At 53.9% G+C, this 17,947-nt stretch overlaps 5 protein-coding genes across 5 annotated transcripts; 1 reads left to right on the top strand and 4 right to left on the bottom strand.

The window, feature by feature from the left end:
- Positions 1 to 73: 73 nt before the first annotated feature.
- E0L32_011742 (uncharacterized protein) lies at positions 74 to 858 on the bottom strand (the record flags this gene model as incomplete). Its single annotated transcript, XM_031134505.1, has 2 exons — positions 74 to 282; positions 369 to 858. 2 exons carry the CDS (start codon positions 856 to 858, stop codon positions 74 to 76), a joined length of 699 nt encoding a protein of 232 aa, XP_031000078.1.
- Positions 859 to 1,843: 985 nt separating this feature from the next.
- On the bottom strand, positions 1,844 to 3,789 carry E0L32_011741 (uncharacterized protein; the record flags this gene model as incomplete). Its single annotated transcript, XM_031134504.1, has 2 exons — positions 1,844 to 2,076; positions 2,136 to 3,789. 2 exons carry the CDS (start codon positions 3,787 to 3,789, stop codon positions 1,844 to 1,846), a joined length of 1,887 nt encoding a protein of 628 aa, XP_031000077.1.
- Positions 3,790 to 4,775: 986 nt separating this feature from the next.
- Positions 4,776 to 5,264, bottom strand: E0L32_011740 (uncharacterized protein; the record flags this gene model as incomplete). The annotated part of the gene is made up of 2 exons (XM_031134502.1): positions 4,776 to 4,852; positions 4,928 to 5,264. The coding sequence occupies 2 exons, from the start codon at positions 5,262 to 5,264 to the stop codon at positions 4,776 to 4,778; spliced, it is 414 nt and encodes a 137-aa protein (XP_031000076.1).
- A 778-nt stretch (positions 5,265 to 6,042) lies between these two features.
- E0L32_011739 (uncharacterized protein) lies at positions 6,043 to 7,515 on the bottom strand (the record flags this gene model as incomplete). The annotated part of the gene is made up of 1 exon (XM_031134501.1): positions 6,043 to 7,515. One exon carries the CDS (start codon positions 7,513 to 7,515, stop codon positions 6,043 to 6,045), a length of 1,473 nt encoding a protein of 490 aa, XP_031000075.1.
- A 1,680-nt stretch (positions 7,516 to 9,195) lies between these two features.
- Positions 9,196 to 11,752, top strand: E0L32_011738 (uncharacterized protein; the record flags this gene model as incomplete). Its single annotated transcript, XM_031134500.1, has 3 exons — positions 9,196 to 9,376; positions 9,522 to 9,724; positions 9,815 to 11,752. 3 exons carry the CDS (start codon positions 9,196 to 9,198, stop codon positions 11,750 to 11,752), a joined length of 2,322 nt encoding a protein of 773 aa, XP_031000074.1.
- Positions 11,753 to 17,947: the final 6,195 nt, after the last annotated feature.

Raw genomic sequence — 17,947 nt, 5'->3', positions numbered from 1 at the left:
GTGGCTTCACAACGGTGAGCATGAGCGGTGTGCGGAACATGGGCTGCAATTGTTCCAACATCTCTACCACAACCTATTTTTCCGGACAGTAGATGCTCATCTCCAACCCATTCTTGAAAGGCAGCGTCATGTTGATGAACCCGCTGTCAGGTGACCGCATGTAGGTCAGGTAGTCGGCATACCCCTCGGCAGCCATGATCGTGTTGTCCGCAATCACGACCGCCCCCGGCCGCATCTTGGGCTGGACAATCTTGAGCGTCGGCAGCGCCATCGGGGTCCAAACTTCACCAGTCATCGTAAGTAAATCAAGCCTCCAACACTCAGGGGATATTACACACAAGGACCCGGGAGAAAGGAAAAACACTCACTATCAAGCAACAAGAAATCCACTCGCTCCAAATCCTCCTTGAGCGTCTCCCTCAGGTCCCCGACCCTCAGGTCAATCACACCGCTGACCTCCTCCCCACACTCGTCCCAGTGCGCCCTCGCCCGCCGCGCCTTCTCGGGCTCGTGCTCCGTCGCTACGACCCTAGCCTCCTGGCCCCCTCCCGCCCGGCGGGCGTTCGCCGCCGCCGCGAGCGCGAGGTAGATCGTGCTGACGCCGAAGCTCGTGCCCGCCTCGACGATGACGAGCGCGCCCGTCGCCCGCGCCAGGCCGTACACGTACTGCGCCTTGTCCTCCTCGAGCGCGATGAACTTGTCGCGCATGCGTCGCGCCACGGCCTGCTCGCCGCCCGCGAAGAAGTCGTCGGTGTTCAGCTGGCTCTCCTGCGCCAGGGACTCGGCGTGCAGGCGGGCGAGGATGGAGCGGATGTGCTCGGGGACGCCCTGCATGGGGTTCTGCGGGGGCGGGGCCATGGTGAAAGCTGATGGATCGGCTGTAGGTAGTGAGTCTGAAGAGTGCGGAATTCCTTGATGAGGGGAGATGAACAAAAGCTCAATGCAGTGAATCAATAAGTTCGTAGACTGTCTCCATAAACGGATTTAAATAATTGTATTTCCTCGGAAGTCGCCGCAGTTGACCGACTTAAATCCCCGCGTCGTTCGGCCCCGAAATTCGGAGTCGAGCAAGTTCCCCCGGCCTTCCGCTTCCCCGCATGATGCATGCACTCGTCTCGTGGAAACTCCCTTCATCAGGCCAGTTTAAGCGAGATGGAACTTGGTTCATTCCGCTTCCAATGGGCTGTGAGCCATGATGGCTCAGCTTTCAATGGGGTGGGTATACCCGAGAGTCGTGTAGAGTCGAGACTCCCTCGGCGCCTGTTGAGCGACCCGACCCGGCCTTCGCCGGAAACGTCCCGCAGGACAAAGATACCAATCACTAGTCGTAAAGGCAAGCTTTGTGAAGAAGAAACAAGTGCATATATTCGTCAAAACGCTTGCCGTCGTTTCCTGAATGCTCTCTATGTAAAAGCGCGGGAAAATGACAAAACGACTCCCAGAGATTTGAGTCGTCGTCCAAGCAGATGCGCTGTAACGTGACGGCCTCTCTATCTAGTATTAATACAGCAGCCATGGTAAAGAACAAAAAATGAAACGATCAATCAATCATGCCTCCCTCGCTGCCTCGTGACCAGCTGTTGACAAATATCCTGCCATAGAAGGCTTTGCCAAACTCTGATTTCCCAAGGCTTCCCTTTTTCCCTTCTCAAACCCCGCTCATATGATGCAAGCCGCCATGTACGATGAAGAAAGCAGTAAAAATGAAGAATGTAGAACGTATTAGTACAAGATGTTGTTGATGAACGGGTTTGCAACGCTATGCGAAATCGCTGTGCTGTGCACGTCTCGGCACCTGGCCAGTATATTTCTGGCATAGGCTGATAAAATGTTCGTTCTCGTCTCAATTCTTGGCTACACTGGCCAAGATGGAGAACTGACCGCCCGCTCCGGCGTAGGAAAGACGCTTCTCGCGTACCGCGGTGTTGTCGATAAGGGTGGGCGTCTCGATATCGTCGATGGTGCCCTGGCCCGTCTGGTAGTTGGCTGAAAAGCCCCATGAGTAGGCCTTGCCATCGCGGGTGATGGCGAAGCTGTTGTCTGTACCAGCAGCAACAGACTCGACGGGAGGAACATCTATGCCAACCAGTTAGCTTTCTACATCAGATTTGGCTTAGGGGGGGGTCGGTTCTTACCAGGAACAACCGTCGGAAGCTTCAGAATGCGGGGCTTCTCCCGCTCGTCAAAGATGGTGTTATCCTTAGTGAACACCTCTTTCTTCATGCCAACCTGGTAGCCATCGACTCGGCCCCAGGTCAGAAGCTTGCCGTCTTCAGTGCAAGCGAGTGAGTGGTGTTCGCCGCCACAGATATCGTGGACTGGCTCTGTCAGGGCCTCGACCAAGGTGGGCTCGAGAATAGCGGCGTCACCTTCGCCGGCACCCTCCTCGACACCCAGCTCTCCAAAGTTGTTCAGGCCCCAGGCGTAGACGCGACCGTTGTGGTCAACTGCGAAGCTGTGGTAGCTTCCACATGCTACCTTTGTAATTTTGGATCCACGCTTGAACGCGACACCGCTGGGACGCAGCGCAGCCTCCTTATTGCGCTGGATGCATCGGCGACCGAGCTGGTTCTGCTCGGGGCAGCCCCAGGCGAAAACCTTGCCCTTTTGGTCGAGTGTGAGAATGTGGTTCGATCCAACTGCGAGCTGGGTAACCTTCTTAGGTTCAGGCAGGAGGATTGGGGTTTTCTGGATGAGGATATCCTTGGTGAAGCCCAGAATTCCGTCCGCAGCTCGGAAAGTGCCCCAGCCGTAGACTCGGCCATCGGCAGTCAGGGCAAATGATGCGCTGTCGCTGGCAGCGACCTGGACAAATACGGTTTCGGGTGCGATGTTGGTCGTGTCAATCTCGCCGGGGGTGCTCTCCTTAGGGTTGAGGCCGGTGTCATCCTCATCATCCGAATCAGAATCGGAATCGTCGGCGTCACGGAGGCCACCATCCCATGTGGTGTCTCGGCCTAGAGCGCCTTGGTCATTGACGCCCCATGTGAGAATCTTGTTATCCTTGGTCAGAGCAATGGAGTGCATGCCACCAGCACAGATCTGGACGACGCCAACTTTGTTGCTCGCAAGGTTGGCATTGAGGCGAGGACGCTTGACATCAATCGGCTTCTTGCCGTCGGTCTTCTTGCTGCCGAGGCCGAGTTCGCCAGAGGTTCCCTCGCCGAACACAAAGACGTCAAGAACGTCAGCAGGAGCCTGGTTGATGGCGACTCCAATCTTTACGGCAGGCCTTTTGACCTCGGGCTGCTTCGCGACCTTGGCGACCTTGGCTCGCTTTACAGGGCGCTCCTCCGCCGCCCGTTCCTCGTTGATCTCATCATCGGAGATCTCGTCGCTTCCTCGCTTGACGCCGTTAACCTTGGGTGCGGCGGGGTCGGCATTCTCTTTGTCGGCTTCGACGGATGCGGCCTTCTTCGTAGCGGTGGCCTTCTTCGCAGCGGTCGCTTTCTTGGGGGCGGTCTTCGCGGCGGCTGACTTGGTGGGCTTTGATGGTTTAGTTGCTTTAGCTTTGGTGTTCTGCTTCTTGGTGCTGGGCTTTGCTGCTGCGGCGGGTTTGCGCGCGGCTCTCTTCTTCTGGGGTCTCACGTTCTGCTGATCATCCTCCTCTCCGTCCGAGGCCTCGTCGGCCTTGCGCTTGCGGGAAACAGGCTTCGCGGCGGCGGGGGCCTTGGTCTTGGCCTTGGAAGCAGCGGCGGTCTTCGCGGGAGCTTTGGTTTGCGCAGCCTTAGCAGGCTTCGCAGCGGGCGCCTTGGCGGCAGCAGCAGCTGCAGTCTTCTTGGGCGGCATTTTCGAATACCACGAAAGTGAGACAAAGGTGACAGGAGGTAAGATGTGGGAAAGGGTCTTTGTCAATGTGACGAAGGATGAAGGGAATGTAGGGTGAAGGTTGCGAGAATGGTAAGTATCTGATTGCTTGAAAGAAGCTCGATCAGGAAGATGGTTGGAACGTTGAGAAGATTCGCAAAGTGGAAAGGTTCTCGTCGAAAAGTGCGATGAGAAAAAAGGTGGGTGGAAGCAGCTGTAAGGTGATGAGACGCGGGTGGAATCTTGTTATTGTTGCCCGGTCCGCATTGGGAGCTCCTGTGGGACCCGACCTAAGATTGGGCCAACGGCGAAAAAAAGCTCACCGCCCTGCGGATCAATTCAGCGCCTATTGTCCTTTATGCCGGCAGAATACTCTTCAAGTCCCCAAACGGAAAGGCGGTGGCCGCAAGAACAATGAACCCGCTCCCTGTTGTCAATGGAAGAAAGCGCACACTACATGCGACTGAACAGAGTCTTTCGCTTTTGTTGCCGTTGAGTCTGACAGATATATATACGTATATGTATATAATGTGCGCAACAAAGAATCAGGTTGGTGCTCAATTGTTCTTTGTGTAATTCGCCGCCCTCGTGGGCTTTCCTGCAGCCGACAACAGGCACCCGCCTCCACAACACATGCGCGCGCACTGGTCAGGTGTCGACGTTGAACCGTACGTTCTGCGACCTTGGAACACAATAACCCATCTGAGCTGACTATTGTGTTGACTGATGACTTCATCAAGTACCAGCACACCTCCAAGCAGCAATGTACCTCGAACGAATAATCAATTCCATTGTTCATTATCAATTTGGGTCGATGCGACCGAATCTAACTCCTAAGCGCCATTCCATGCCGCCATTGAGATGTGTGTATCTCATCATGTCACCGAACAATGCTGCCACCCACCGGGTATCCCGTATAGCCATGCCACCTTGATCTCGAGCCGAAGAAATGCAAATTGTAGAGAAGTTTATTTCTTGGTGGTGAAGTCGATCTCGTTGGAGGGGTCGAACTTGGGATCGGCAGACTTCTCGCAGGTGCAGGCATCTGGAGCAACACAGTTAGCGAGCTTGCACACAGGAAAAAACAACACTACTGGTACTTTGACGGGATGTTACTCACCAGCAGGACGGGCACCGCAGGTGCAGGTCTGGCCAGTAGGCTTGGTGTTCTCGCTCGTGGCGCGGTCACAGGTGCACTGACCGGCGGGGCGGGCTCGGCAGGAGCAGCGAGGGCCGGTCACGGTGTTCTCGGTGGAAGCCTTGTTGCAGGTGCAGTGAAGGGCGGACTGCTGGCCGCAGGAGCACTTGGCTTGCTGGGCTGTGAAGAGGGCTTTGTCAGTCGTGCTCAAACAAGGACTGGAGATTCTGTGGGGGAGGCCCATAGCGAACTTACCGCAGACGCATCCGGCTTCGCCCTTGCCGCAGCAGGTGGTGGGCTTCATAACCATGGTGGCCATTGTGGTAGAGTATGTGGTTCTGGTAGATGGGAGTATGTGGATGTGGTTTTGGTTTTTGGTGGCTGGAGGTTGATTGGAGCTTGCAAGAGGGGTGTCGCTGAAGTCTGAACCAGATGAGTTTGCTGGAGATCTGGAGAGCTGTTGAGTCTGAAGAGCAGGAAGGTCCTGGTATTTATGCTGGTCTTACACAACAGCCCACCTGTGGTCCAGGCCAGAAACTGACATCACTCCCTGCAATCCAGTGTCCTGAAATCGTTCCATCCCGGGTAATCATCTTTACTCTGATTGGCTGCTGAGCCCTGAACCTTGAGTCTACAGCCAATGAGAGCGGCGCTGATTCACTTTAAGCCAATGAGAGGGATCACAATTCTGATTAGCCCGCTAGTGGCACCACATCCAGGCCTAGTGCTTGCATGACCCAGATCTCATGCCAGGGACATCCCGCTCCTCGCCCTAAATCAAGCAACTAGCTTGTACTCTCGTGCCTGAATGAATAATTCCTGGTTCCTGAATGGCCAGATGCACCGTGTGTGGGCTTCTCGATCCATTAAAGAACACCTCCGGGTCACTGACAAATCACAGTCCCTTGATGATTACAGCTTGCATACAGAAGGTGAGGGAACCAGTCACTCTCTGCTTTATGGTAGTAGGAGGTCTAAGTTCACATGTTGAGCACCAACCTCCTCCCTTGTTCAAACCTGACAGAGTGGCCACATATTGTTCTTGCCCGGCAACTAGCCTCAGAGCTGTTACAAGCAAGCCCAGCGCCCTGAGCGAATCAGGCCCTCCTGCTGAACAGATAGACCTCGACCTGTTCATCTTCTGAAGCAAGCACGGCTAGAGGCAGTGTCACCTCTTCTGCAATGCTCCATCTCTCTTCCGACATGAGCTCGAAAAGTTCCTTTTCCGATGGATGCCTAGGCTTGGTTGCCAGTAGCACCTTGCAGTCCTTCCCCATGCCTCGTGAGAGATCATGGAGCGCAGAAAGGGTTCCGACAAGAGATGGTAGCATGTCCACATTGTAGGTACAATCGCTCAGCATGACCAGATCAAACGGGGTAGACCGGACAGCCTTCAGATCCCCGAATAACCCCTTCCGGCCCAAATCCCAGTCCAGAGCACCCCATTCAAGTTTGACTATTGATGTCCCGGGATTTGTCGTTGGCGTTTGCGAACCCTCAAAGATGGAAATGTTGCGACGTGCCTGGTCCTCTGCCTCGTGTAGGTCAGTCAGGAGAAAGAATGTCTTCTGTCCATGTGGGCTCCGACAACGACCCAATATTTGAGCCGCCCCGATTCCTAGGATTCCAACTCCAGACCCAAGCTCCAAAATCCTCAACTCTTCTGAGTCAAGAAGAATCTTTCTGAGCTCCGGCAGTGTATTGGTGTACTTTCTTGTTATGCTCGTGCTGCAGATGTCCTGCAACAACGCCACTGTCACCACGCCTGCGTCCCACACATGGCGAGCGATGCTTTCACCAATCTCTTCTTCCACTACCACTGATACCGGGCCGCTGTTCTCGTCACCATGATCCCCCAAGACTAGTCTCCGAGAAGAATGGTGCTCTGGGTCTTGGCCAAAAAAGGCCAACTCAGACCAGACAGGCATGATGAGCCCATGACCTTTCTGCAATAGATCATTGCTATAGACAGCGGACAAGAGACTGTCTTCAGGCTGAATGAATAACCTGGGTCGTGTTGCATCCTTGCCGAGGCCCATCAAGCCGGTTTCGAGTCCATCACTTGCTGAACTGCCCGTTGGTCTATCTGTGGAGACGTTCTCGAGCTTGTCTGCAATTCGTTGTGGAATGACGAGCTCAGCTTTCAGCACGCGCATGCCTGCTCTCCAGACAGAGGAATTATTCTTGCCCTCAGCTTGAAGTTGTGTGGTTACTGTTTCAGTGGTCCGAGGGTGTGAGCTTGTTGGGGGATCTGTGACTTGATCGGCTGTCTCGGGTGTGCCACCATCTCGAGTTGACCCAACTGTGCCTCCTCCACTCTCTTCCTCGTGTGCGCCTGAGAATTTCCTCTTGCGGGTAGCGGTTGTGCCAGCGTTTGTCTCTTGAACAGCGGCGGGATTGGGGACCTCATGCTCTAGGTTGAAAACTAGTTTGATTGGTGAGTCTGGACAGAGGAAAGACTCTCCTAGATCTGTCGTGATCGTCAAGACTACTTTGACAATATTCTTGATAGAATTCTTTGTCCCAGTCTGTGTGACTGCAGGAGGCCGCAAGAGCCTGATGTAATGCATATTGGGCTGTGTTGTCCGCCTGGTAAGCTTCTCTTAAGCTCCACCAAGTACTCTGGTGCACAACGACAGGTTAGTATGAGCTGAGGCTAGACCCTGGGGTGTCAAAGCCTGGTTTCCAACTTACAATCAAAAGCTATAGGGTTTGAACGCCCTGATCTGACTTCATTTTCGAATTAACGGAGTCGTCCGCTTCATCGTTGCGAGTTTTGATTTTGCCACGCACAACAGACAGTGCCAAAGGCGCTAACAAATTAAATTGGTTTGTACTATGCTTAGTCATCTGCCACCTGTGCACAAGTTCACAGGAGTACCCAATCACTTCAAATCACTTCACCTTCCACAGCCTACCTTACTTACTTTGAATGATTTCACAGTAAGACTAAGAAAGGTATCTGAAGGCGGTTTAGAAATTCAGCAGACAAAGAAAATTGAGATTTGTCTGCTGCTCATTTGATGTCTCCTCGGGTTCTTCAATAGACTTGTAATTTTTGGCCCTCGGCAACTCTGTCTATCCTGGTCCTCAACGAAGCTGTCGGCTCCTCTTTCTAACCGTATCCCCACAACTGCCTTGCTTTCAATGATTTCATCGCCAGACTTTTCTTTCGTTACCAGGCCCAGAGCGGCCTCATCCCATTTGGCCTTTGCCTCGATTCTCCCGCGGGTCCGCGCATAAGGACCTCATTGTCTAATGATCCACATTCAAGACAAATTTCAGGGTCTCGGCCACGATTTCAAGCATGATAAAGAGTAACACGGCCTAGTAGAGTATCATGTTCAATGCTGGAGTTCCAGCACTCCGTGCACTACTCTGGCCGAGTCTCTAGCAACGTGACTGCTGCTTCCCTAGGCGAATCGACTGGGCGACCGAGTAAACAGGAGACAGTCATCTCTCCTCAGATATGTTGTAATACACAATTAGCTTCTATATACAGGCCATTGGTTGTTCAAGTTGAAGTAGGTTACTCAAGACTTCATCAATGAAGATGTGTCGTTCTCGGTGCTACCCCTGGCAAACGCTCCCGTCTGACTGGCGATCCCACCTCTGTTCATGACCATGAGTATATTGTGGACGCGCCCCCCAAATCATATTGTCTGACTCTCTGTCCTTACTTTCTAGGGAGTTACTCTCGTACCAGCCGGCCCTTAAGACCAGTCACAGTCTCAACGTACGGCTCGAATTTGCCGGCTCATTCCAATGACAAAGTCGCTTCTCTTAAATACCGTTGTCATTCAGAGTTAACTTGAGACAGTGATGATCTCTACTTGCGACCAAAGAAGTTGAAGAATGCAATATGGGAGCCGATGTGTTGCAGCTTTTCATCGAAGTCTTCGAAGGTCGAGCAATAACAATGAGTAATGTATATATTGACAGTGAAACACAAGACTTATTCTAGAACCTGGTATGGTGACTTCGAAACCATAAAATGGTATTCTGTTAGTGCTCTGTCTCCAGCTGAGTGAACAATGACGGAGTGTTAATGTTGCTGAAGATGTTTGGGTAACCCTCCTTTCGCGTCCTGATGAACGCGCGTGATCCAGCATAACTTTTCACCTGAACTCGGCTATTCAGCTGGTGCACGGTCCGTCCTCTTGCCCTACCTCGAAGCCCTCTTTAATTCTGCTTGTTTGCAATCCCACACAAACTTTGCAGCCTTCCCACCACTCTGCGCAGCAGCCTAAATGCAACTCCAAACTTCACCAAAGCAACACCAGCTCCTCCCCCAACTACTTTCATCAGCACCTCCACCCGAGGACGACCTGGTCATCAAAGACGTCGAGAGTCTGTCTTCTTCCTTCATTTGTTTCCATCCCAAGATATTTTGCCCTGCTCAGGTTGATATCGTATTTGAGATCATCTACCGTAAGAACCCCTCATCTCACCCTCTCTAACTTCATCTTCATCTCCATCTTCTTTGTCTATATCACCTTCTCCTATTCAATTTTCTTCTGTTTTATCTCTGTCTTCCATCTTCGGCTACTGACTCTTCAGGATTGCAACTTGTTAGTTCACAACTTGCTTCACTCCAGAGGTTCATTCACCCGCTCTGTCTACCCTTCGCACCAGTTCGAATACCCACCAAAGACGTCTCAGTCATCCAGCATGTCTCACTACGGCCACCGTCGGTCACACCGGGCGCGTGGCCCAGATGCGACACCAAACCTGCTGCGCCGCCCAGAGACTATCCGCGTTGAGCTCCCCAACGTGGAAGTCTTGCCGCAAGTCTCAGAGCGCGAGCAGCAACTCCGGGAGGCAATCCAACAACGTGTTGACGTCGAACAAGTATCGCATGCCACTTAGGAAGAGGCAGTGTACTACATGAAGCACCCGGAAGAGCACCCGCACAGGCTTGCGGTACAGCAGATTATCGAGGAAGAGACGTCTGCTTTTGCAGCTCAGCAAGTGGAGTCCCGCGAGGAAAACCTCCAGGTTCATTCTGGTGAGCAGTCTCGTGAGCAGACTGAGGAAGAGACCAGAGAGCCGGAACCCCAGGAGCAATCTCAAGAGAACTCCATGGAAGAGCAGTCTTGGGAACGGTCCCAGAGTCAGTTGACCGAGCAACCCCTGGAGCAGTCCCTGGAGCAGGCTGAGGAGGACTGTCCGGAACTGCAACCCAAGGGGGCGTCCCCGAACACATTCCAGAAGCAGGAACACCAGGAGAAGCCTCAGAACGAGTCCAAGGAGGGGCAATCCCATGACCAACTGGCACAGCAGCCTGAGCAGCAACTGGGACCGCTGGCGATTGCAGACATGGAGCAGCACCCTGAGCCCGACGAGCCAGTAGCATACATAGTACAAGCCGGCCGGAACGAGACCGGCAGAGGCAAAGCGGTACCGGACCACATGGTGGCTGTCTTGAAAGAGCCAGGCTACCACCACAAGTGCGCCGACCACCACAGCACCTGGTGCAGCGAGTGCGCTTTCGATGGGATAGCGTACGCATACTCCCTCAAGGGGACACACGTTGTGGACGCCGCTCTGCGCGCCCGAGCCGAGGCAATCTTCCCAGAGCTCGACCCGGTGCTGACCAACGTCGAGGCACTCCGCAAGGAGCCGGGTCAGACGACGAGGTATATCCCGCAGTGGGACATCAACCTGATCGGCCCTTACGAGTACAAGCGGATCAGCCCGGACTTTGATCAGCCCGAGAGTCCCAAGACACCGGACGCGTTGAAGACGTTCTTCTGCAAGGACTGCAGGGGACTGACTTGGCTGTGCAGCTCTACATTCTTAGAGGAGTCTCGAACCCACCCGAGCCACCATTGTGCTTACAACTACGGCATGGAGGCCGGGAATAAGACGAACGAGTTGTCAGGATCTGGAACGGCGAGGAGCATACTGGTTCAGGCCATCGGACTCCCGTTGCCGGCAAAGTCGTCCGCTAACGGCGGTGCCGGCCTGGGCCTGTTCTTCGGCCCAGAGTCGGAGCACAATTGCCAGCTCTCTGTCTTGTACAAGGACCTGTTCTCTACCGAAGGGGGTCCAGTTCCCGATCGCCCCTTCGAGAAGATTGATGACAACAACGGTCCCACCCTTCTCGCAGTTTCGAAACTGCTTCTCCAGATGAGGGACACTGTGGCCCCGGAGCACCGCGTACGAGTTGATGCGGTCACGGAGGGAAACATGCGTCATGCGCGCATCAAAGCTCGCCGCGTCCGGCTTATCATCGAAACAGACTCCGAGTATATCGTCGACCTGTTTACCAAGCACTGGGGAACGAAGTATGTGGAAAAGAACAAGCAGAATCCCACCGAGCAACCCAGCGCCAAAGCGACGCAGGACCCGGTGCCACCAGCCGGGCAAATGGACGAAAACAACCCCCAGAAGCACGCCGGTGGCCAGCAGGACGCGGCACCTGAGAACAAGAAACACAAAAAGAAGAAGCAACACAAGAAAAAGAAGAAGAGCGTCGCGGAGAAGGAGGCGACCAGCCAAGCTGCCCTAGTACATCAGGAAGTCCTCAAAAACTGGGGGTATGCTGCGCGCAAGGAGGCGTCCGAGGCCAGCCCCGACTCGACCCGGGTTATCTGGGACACCCGGGCCAAGCGGGTGATACCGAACAACTCCTTTGTGCTCGGCATTGTCTCCTCGCTCATGAAGCTGCGGGAAGTGGGCATCACCGTGTCGTGGTACCTCGTGCCGTCGGAGCATGTCAAGGAGGCCAGGTACATGGCCAAGAAGGCGGTGCAGGATTACAAGGACTGGGTTATCCAGGCTGAAGAGGCTGGAGTAGAGTAGATGCCCGTCGAGGCTTTCTTCGTTGTGTCTTGAGGCTGTGAGTCTGTGCCTGAGTCTTGTGGTTGCTCCAAAGGCGTTAGGCGTTGGGCGTTGGAATAGGGAAGACTGGCAGTGATAATTACTTGTGGATTCAGCAGTTTAGACCTACAAAATAATGATCATTATATTCACGGACACTCCAGTTCCTGGGATTTGCTCTCCAGACAAGGGTCGCCACTGGCAGTTCATGCATTTTACACAACCGAATGCTGAAAGGTGATGGAATTCAAATGTTATGATCTGTCAGTCAATACTGTGGATAGGAGCAAGGGCTAATAGCATAGGGAAGAATCTCTATGGAGAGCAGTATCCTGAATTTTCCATAACCCGCATCCATTCTTCTTGTATCCTGTAATGAGACTAATGGACACAGATAAAGGGGTGAGCACTGCTCTACTTTTTCCTGGCTGGGAAGAAGAGCTGCCAACATGATGACTGGTGTAAAACCCCAAACATTCTCAAGGCCAGAAGTGAATCGAGATACTGAACACTTCACCTCGTGGCGCGGCACAGTTATGCACCTCTTGGTAGCGCTTGACCAAAAGCAGGGCAATACCCCTGGCTCGTGGACGTTGGAGGTGGAGTTTTCTTTACACTCATGCATCTTACCACTTTCACTACTTGGCCACTATTCCAACCCCGCCGGCCCTTCCGGGGGGCGCATAACGCGGTTCTCATGCCAGGTTTTCCCTCACTTCTTTTGTCCTTGCTTGCAGCCAAGACGTCATTCATATTGCAAAGGAGAGAGTTTCTGGATGCAAAGAAGAGGCCGGAAAAGAAGGAGTAGAAAGCGCAAGCAGGATTGTGTGCTTCCCCCCCCTCAAGGCTGCGTTTCTCTACTCCCCATGTTCTCACGTCATGTATCCTTGGGAAGGACAGAGCACTGCAGGATAAGCCCATGCAGCGAGTCAAGCACACCTGGCTTCGCTACACCCACCCCCGCATTAGGAAGTCACTCTGCAAGTAGAGAGGGTGATGATACTGACTGACGTGACACTATCGCAGGCCCGAACTCTCAATTTGGTACGAAACCCCTGTTCCTCTTGAATGGCTTCCGCGTCCTGCTTGGCGCTGCGACCCTCAGTTTCCACAGACCTGCCGAGAAGACGGAAGAGAGACGGAGTAATGGAAAGAAAGAGAAACCGATTAATGAACGGCTCACTACCAGCTTGTGCCTGTGCCCGAGTCTCAGAGCGGCCCAAGATCTTCAGCTACAGGGAAACGGGAAGTACGCGGCGCGTCCACTGGTGAGATCCCCGCAATTACCGACTGCGGGCGGGTGGATGGCGGCAAGACCACTGCGCTCCACTGTGTCTCGGGAAGAGGGGCGCTGGGAAACCCTGTAAACACGCCGGCGGCTTGCGCTAGAACGGAACATGTTTGGGTCGGACCTAGCACCGGCGCCGTCGTTGCTCTCGGCTTCATCGTTCGACAGCCCAATATTCAGCTTTGAACTCCGACCATTTGTATTAGATTACGGAAGCGGGATCGCCTCGTTGGCCAACAGAGATCTGCGATGGAGCGGTACTGGCTGGCTGACCCCGCCGGCATTTCTCTTTTGCTCCTTGAGGAATCTAGTTACTAGCCCGATAAATCAGCCACGAGCTCTCGTGAGGGGAGTGTGTGCAAACACTGTAGTTGCTCGTACCTTCGGAAGACAGATCAGGAAACGAACCTCCAGCAAATTCCACCCGAGGACGGTCCCTAGCCTCTATCTGGGGCCACCGCGACATCGTCTAAAATAAGTACCATGGTGCAACAGCGCAGACAGCACTCGTAATACCCTGGCACGAAGGAGGAGAGAGAGACAGGCATGCCGCATGGTGAGGTCGTATCCCACGCTTACTGAGCCAATGCGCGTTCAGACCGTTCGAGCGCGAGCACCCATCCGCCAGACCCGTAAGCACGTCCGGGGGACACCCTTCTAGAAAGGTGGACAGATTTACTCAAGGAGAATTACGTTATACGGGACAGAGTGCTTGGCCCCATCGGGCCTTTTTTTTCCCTTTCTGTCTTCACAGCCATGGCGCAGACCTGTCAGAACCATAGGTAGACTCCAGCATCCTACGAGGTACGACTTCACGAATCAGTGAGCGGTATTAGCCAGGGCACAGTGCTGCGGTCTCGCACTCAACGAACATGCAAGATAGACTTCATCCGGCGCAAACCTTCCCTTCCACAAGGGGCCAGCATCGCCGGCTCACCGGGTCGGAAGGGGGACATCGCGAGGTCATGCTGGCCACATGTGAAAAGTTGGTGTCCCTGTTCCATCCCTGCAGCACCACGGTGCGGCACACCCCGCGCTGCCCGTTCCGTTGATGGGCCGCTTGATTGGCCGCCGCCGAAGTGGCGTGGGAAAGGGATTGAGTGAGGGTGTGATGGCCATATCTGCACGCAATTGCAGTTAAGCGCCGAGGTGACCAGCCTCTTTCCAGAAAAAGAAGCCCAGAATTTACCTGGTCGAAGGGCGTGAGAATGGGACAGACAGTGCCACCACCCATCCTCGAGATCAATACTAATCAATCTCGTGGTGGGACACCACCAGATCAATGTGACGAGAAGCTCGACGAGAAGTGCTTTTCAATGTGAATCCGAAGCAGACGTGTGACATGGCTTTGGATATGCCCAATGGTATGGCCTTCCGTGTGTCATCGATATTTCGCAGCCAATGCACCTGGGGAGAATGTGATTGAAATTCCGAGCGCACGCGCACGGTGCTGAAGCAAGCCAGCAGCCCGTGGCAAGATCGGCCTCCGATATTTTGATATCATCTTGATATCATTTCGAAAGGGGGGCAGCACTTGTGAGCTGAGCGCGGCCCGCCCGTTCTAGCTCTTCGTACGGGGCGGCGCAGGCCGAGCCCGATTTTTTTTATTGTTTCACCTGCACGTAAGGGATCAGAAACAGCCCTGGAACTAGTCAAGCCGGTGTTTCTGAACATTTCTTCTTCCTCACGTCTTCCACGTCCTGACAGAAGAAGGTGGGTGAGACAACCATGGTGGGCTCGAAACCGCAGCCAGGATGTTCTGGTTCGTTCGTCGCACACACCTCCTTTATTAGCCTGTGAGCCAGTCGCGACGAGGCAGCGACTTGCAGGCCACCGGGCGCCGTGCCGATCTGATATTGCAAATAAATCACACCGAGTTGAGCGAGGGCTGTGCCGAAAAACCCCGTGTTCTGTTCTCGTGCACCACGGGAACAGACGCTGATCCTATCGATTCCCAGATTGGTCCCGGCCGTTCCTCATTTGGTAGAGCATCGTAGTTTGGGAATGGGATTGCTCAAGGTCGGGTCATCCGTCATGTCGTGATGGGTGGCGTGGAATGAAAGCCAGTTGGGAGTTGGGGTCGTGGTGGCTGCGGACCCTGGCTCAATGTCGCCTGGATAAAACCACCCTTGCTGCACGAAACAAACGCATCTGTCTCCTCTCCTGCAGGCAAGCATGCGGCCAAGGGCCCGACAGAAACTGTGTTTTCCCCCCTTGCGTAGGTGGTAGAAAATAAACCAACTGAGGAGAAAGGGTACAAACAGCCACGAGTCGTTTGTTTCGATTTCGGCCCCCAAATCGTGTTGCGGCCGCAGCGATGGAGGCCCGCTAGGCCAATGCTTAAAAACTGCCGGAGTAGGGCCCAAGTTTAGCGGCTGTCTGGCCGGTCTCCAGTGGCCCCCCCAGCTTCCCCAGGCGGGTGCTTTAGCAGGTGCTAGCCGCTGAGGCCAATGGTGACCGCAGGCGGGGTGCGCGCTTCTTCTCGCCCCTTCTCGCTCGGGGTCGAAGTCAATCCAATGAGCACGCGGGAAAAGGTGATATTGAAGAGAATGGTGGCTTGGTTCCCAGTGTATTACACACACCCCATATGCCGGTTGGATATTGGCCTGGCTGCAGGCTCTTTTGTTTGGTCGCACTGCACCAACACGTTTCCTGGAAATAGATGACATGTGCAGCAGACCGCAAACACTTTTCTGTCTTTGGGTGGAGGTGTGTATACCAAGCCAGGGATTCTCTCTTTTTGCCTACCTTAGGGGGGGCTGTGCTTCTCTGATATCTATTCGTGGCAGGGTTTCCTGCATCTGTTGCGTCACTGTAGGGCTGGGGATTTGCGTTGGGAAGGGAGACAAAATAGATCCGGACCGTTCTGTCGTCTTCTTCCCCAGCAAACAAGCCGAGACCCTGCAAGTCATCCCTTGGGTTTGATCTGCAGTACAGACCTTGTTAGGCCCAAACCTGGAGGCTGACCAGATGATTGTTTTGCTTCGGTTGGCTGAGTCCCTGGTGCGCACATACACACAGACCGAAGCCCGGGCGGTGCGCAATGGCCCCTTCATCCGGTGTGTTATGTGGTGGAGGGGAGAAGGGAGGGGGCGTGTGTTTTGCGAAGTGTGATAGGTACGTGAGTTCTGGCACAGACGGTACCTTCAGCAGCAGTTCACGGTGTGTCTGAGACACGATACCCCAGGGAGCTGAGATTCTTGCACACACCCCCTTTTCTTTCCCACTGGTGTCACCTTCCAGCCGTGGAAGTCATACCTGCTCCCGGTTCCTCGTACAGTGCGACACTTTTTGGGAGGTGACCTTTGGAATCGACTGACGAGGCTGTCACTGTGACCATTAATTTGACCGTAGATTGCCATGCCAGCGTTATGTAGAAGAAGTCAGGCGACGAATGGGATACGGGCGTGGCTTCGACGACTCTGTCTGTGCAGCCAAGGTCTGCTGCCTTCTACCCAGCCGTGGCATTGAGGTATTGCTGGATGGACTTGTCATTCCGCTCACGGTCGAGGGAATTTCATGTATCTCATTGCCGAGCCACGGCTTCAAAAAGACCCCGAGTATTGTGAAGACATGAAGAGACGCCCCTGAAAGAAGAAAAATGGCGGCGGTTAGTCGTCGGGGCTGATCCAGACTCAAGTGGGAAGTGGCACTTACACAGGGGCAGGTGCTACTGTGGTCCAGGCCACGAGGCTGGGCTCATATGCGGCTCCCTGCGTGATCAATGTGCGACTCGAGGGCGGATTTGTTTGCTTTGCCAGCACGGGTAGCGAATTGGCGATGTGCACGAAGCGGGTTTCGGGGTCGCACATCCAACAGCCCGCCCCCCAAAAGAACATTCGTCTGATGTTTGCGTGTTTCCTGTGTCGCGGCAAGGCAATTTGGATACGGAAGGCCACCTGCCGGGTGTGACCCCCTCTCTCATCAATGTGTTGTTGCAGGGAAAGGACTTGGACGGCCGTTTTCGAGCTTCAAGGAACCCCGAATCTTGTTCATGCTTTGGACAAGCAGCAAGGGCAGGTCACGCTTGCTTGAGATGCTCTTTTTTCGCCATCTGCTACACATCTTCAGTAAGACCTGAACAGAATGGTGGATCCGACTGTGGTGGCCAAAGAGACGAGTGGAAAACAAAGGAAACGCATAATTTCGCATTGCCAGCCTGCCCTTGCCGCAGATCATAATTATTGGACAACCACAAGGATTGCAGATGCGACAAGGGCACAAGGAAAATGGCATTGCATTTCATGAAAATTTTTACATTTCCGTTCAATGGGTGACATTGGTGACGAACGGCTTGTGAGTGTTCCGGAAGGAGATGTAGTACATACGCCCTCGATGTCCGCCTCCGAAATTGAGAACCACCACGATGCACCAAACGGAACATACCTATAGACAACTTGTAAAGGCACACCTCCAATCGGACAAGAAGAAAGAAATGCAGGGATTGACTCAGAGCCTCATCCACAAGATGTCCCAAGAATGAAAGAGGCGACAGGAATGAGCAATTCTTCAACAAAACCCCCCGTCCCTCCCATGATCGGAATGCTGTCAGATAGGGCGGGCGCCCAAGGCATCCAATCTTCAGCTGGCCCTACTCTGCGTCCGTACTCCAAAAAACCAAACCAAAACATTCTCAGTCAATATTAAGACACACACACACAATCCAGCCACAGGGGAAAAAATAACTGTGCGCATTAAGAAACAGGGGTTGTTTCTCTTCACCCCCGAGTATCAAAGCTAGGGCTTGCGAGACCTGCGAAACGAAGGGAGCCAATCGCTTGCATTCCAGGATATGCAATTCTTCAACAGAGACCAAGACCAGACACGGGATGGGGGTCAAAGTCGTGCACGCATGCGTGTGCAGCAGCAGCAGCAGCAGCAGCAGGCCC

Source organism: Thyridium curvatum (assembly GCF_004353045.1).
Source record: "Thyridium curvatum strain D216 chromosome Unknown NODE_116_length_89041_cov_73.691005, whole genome shotgun sequence".
Taxonomy (NCBI): Eukaryota; Fungi; Ascomycota; class Sordariomycetes; order Thyridiales; family Thyridiaceae; genus Thyridium; species Thyridium curvatum.
This window is presented reverse-complemented; position numbering and strand designations above follow the sequence as displayed.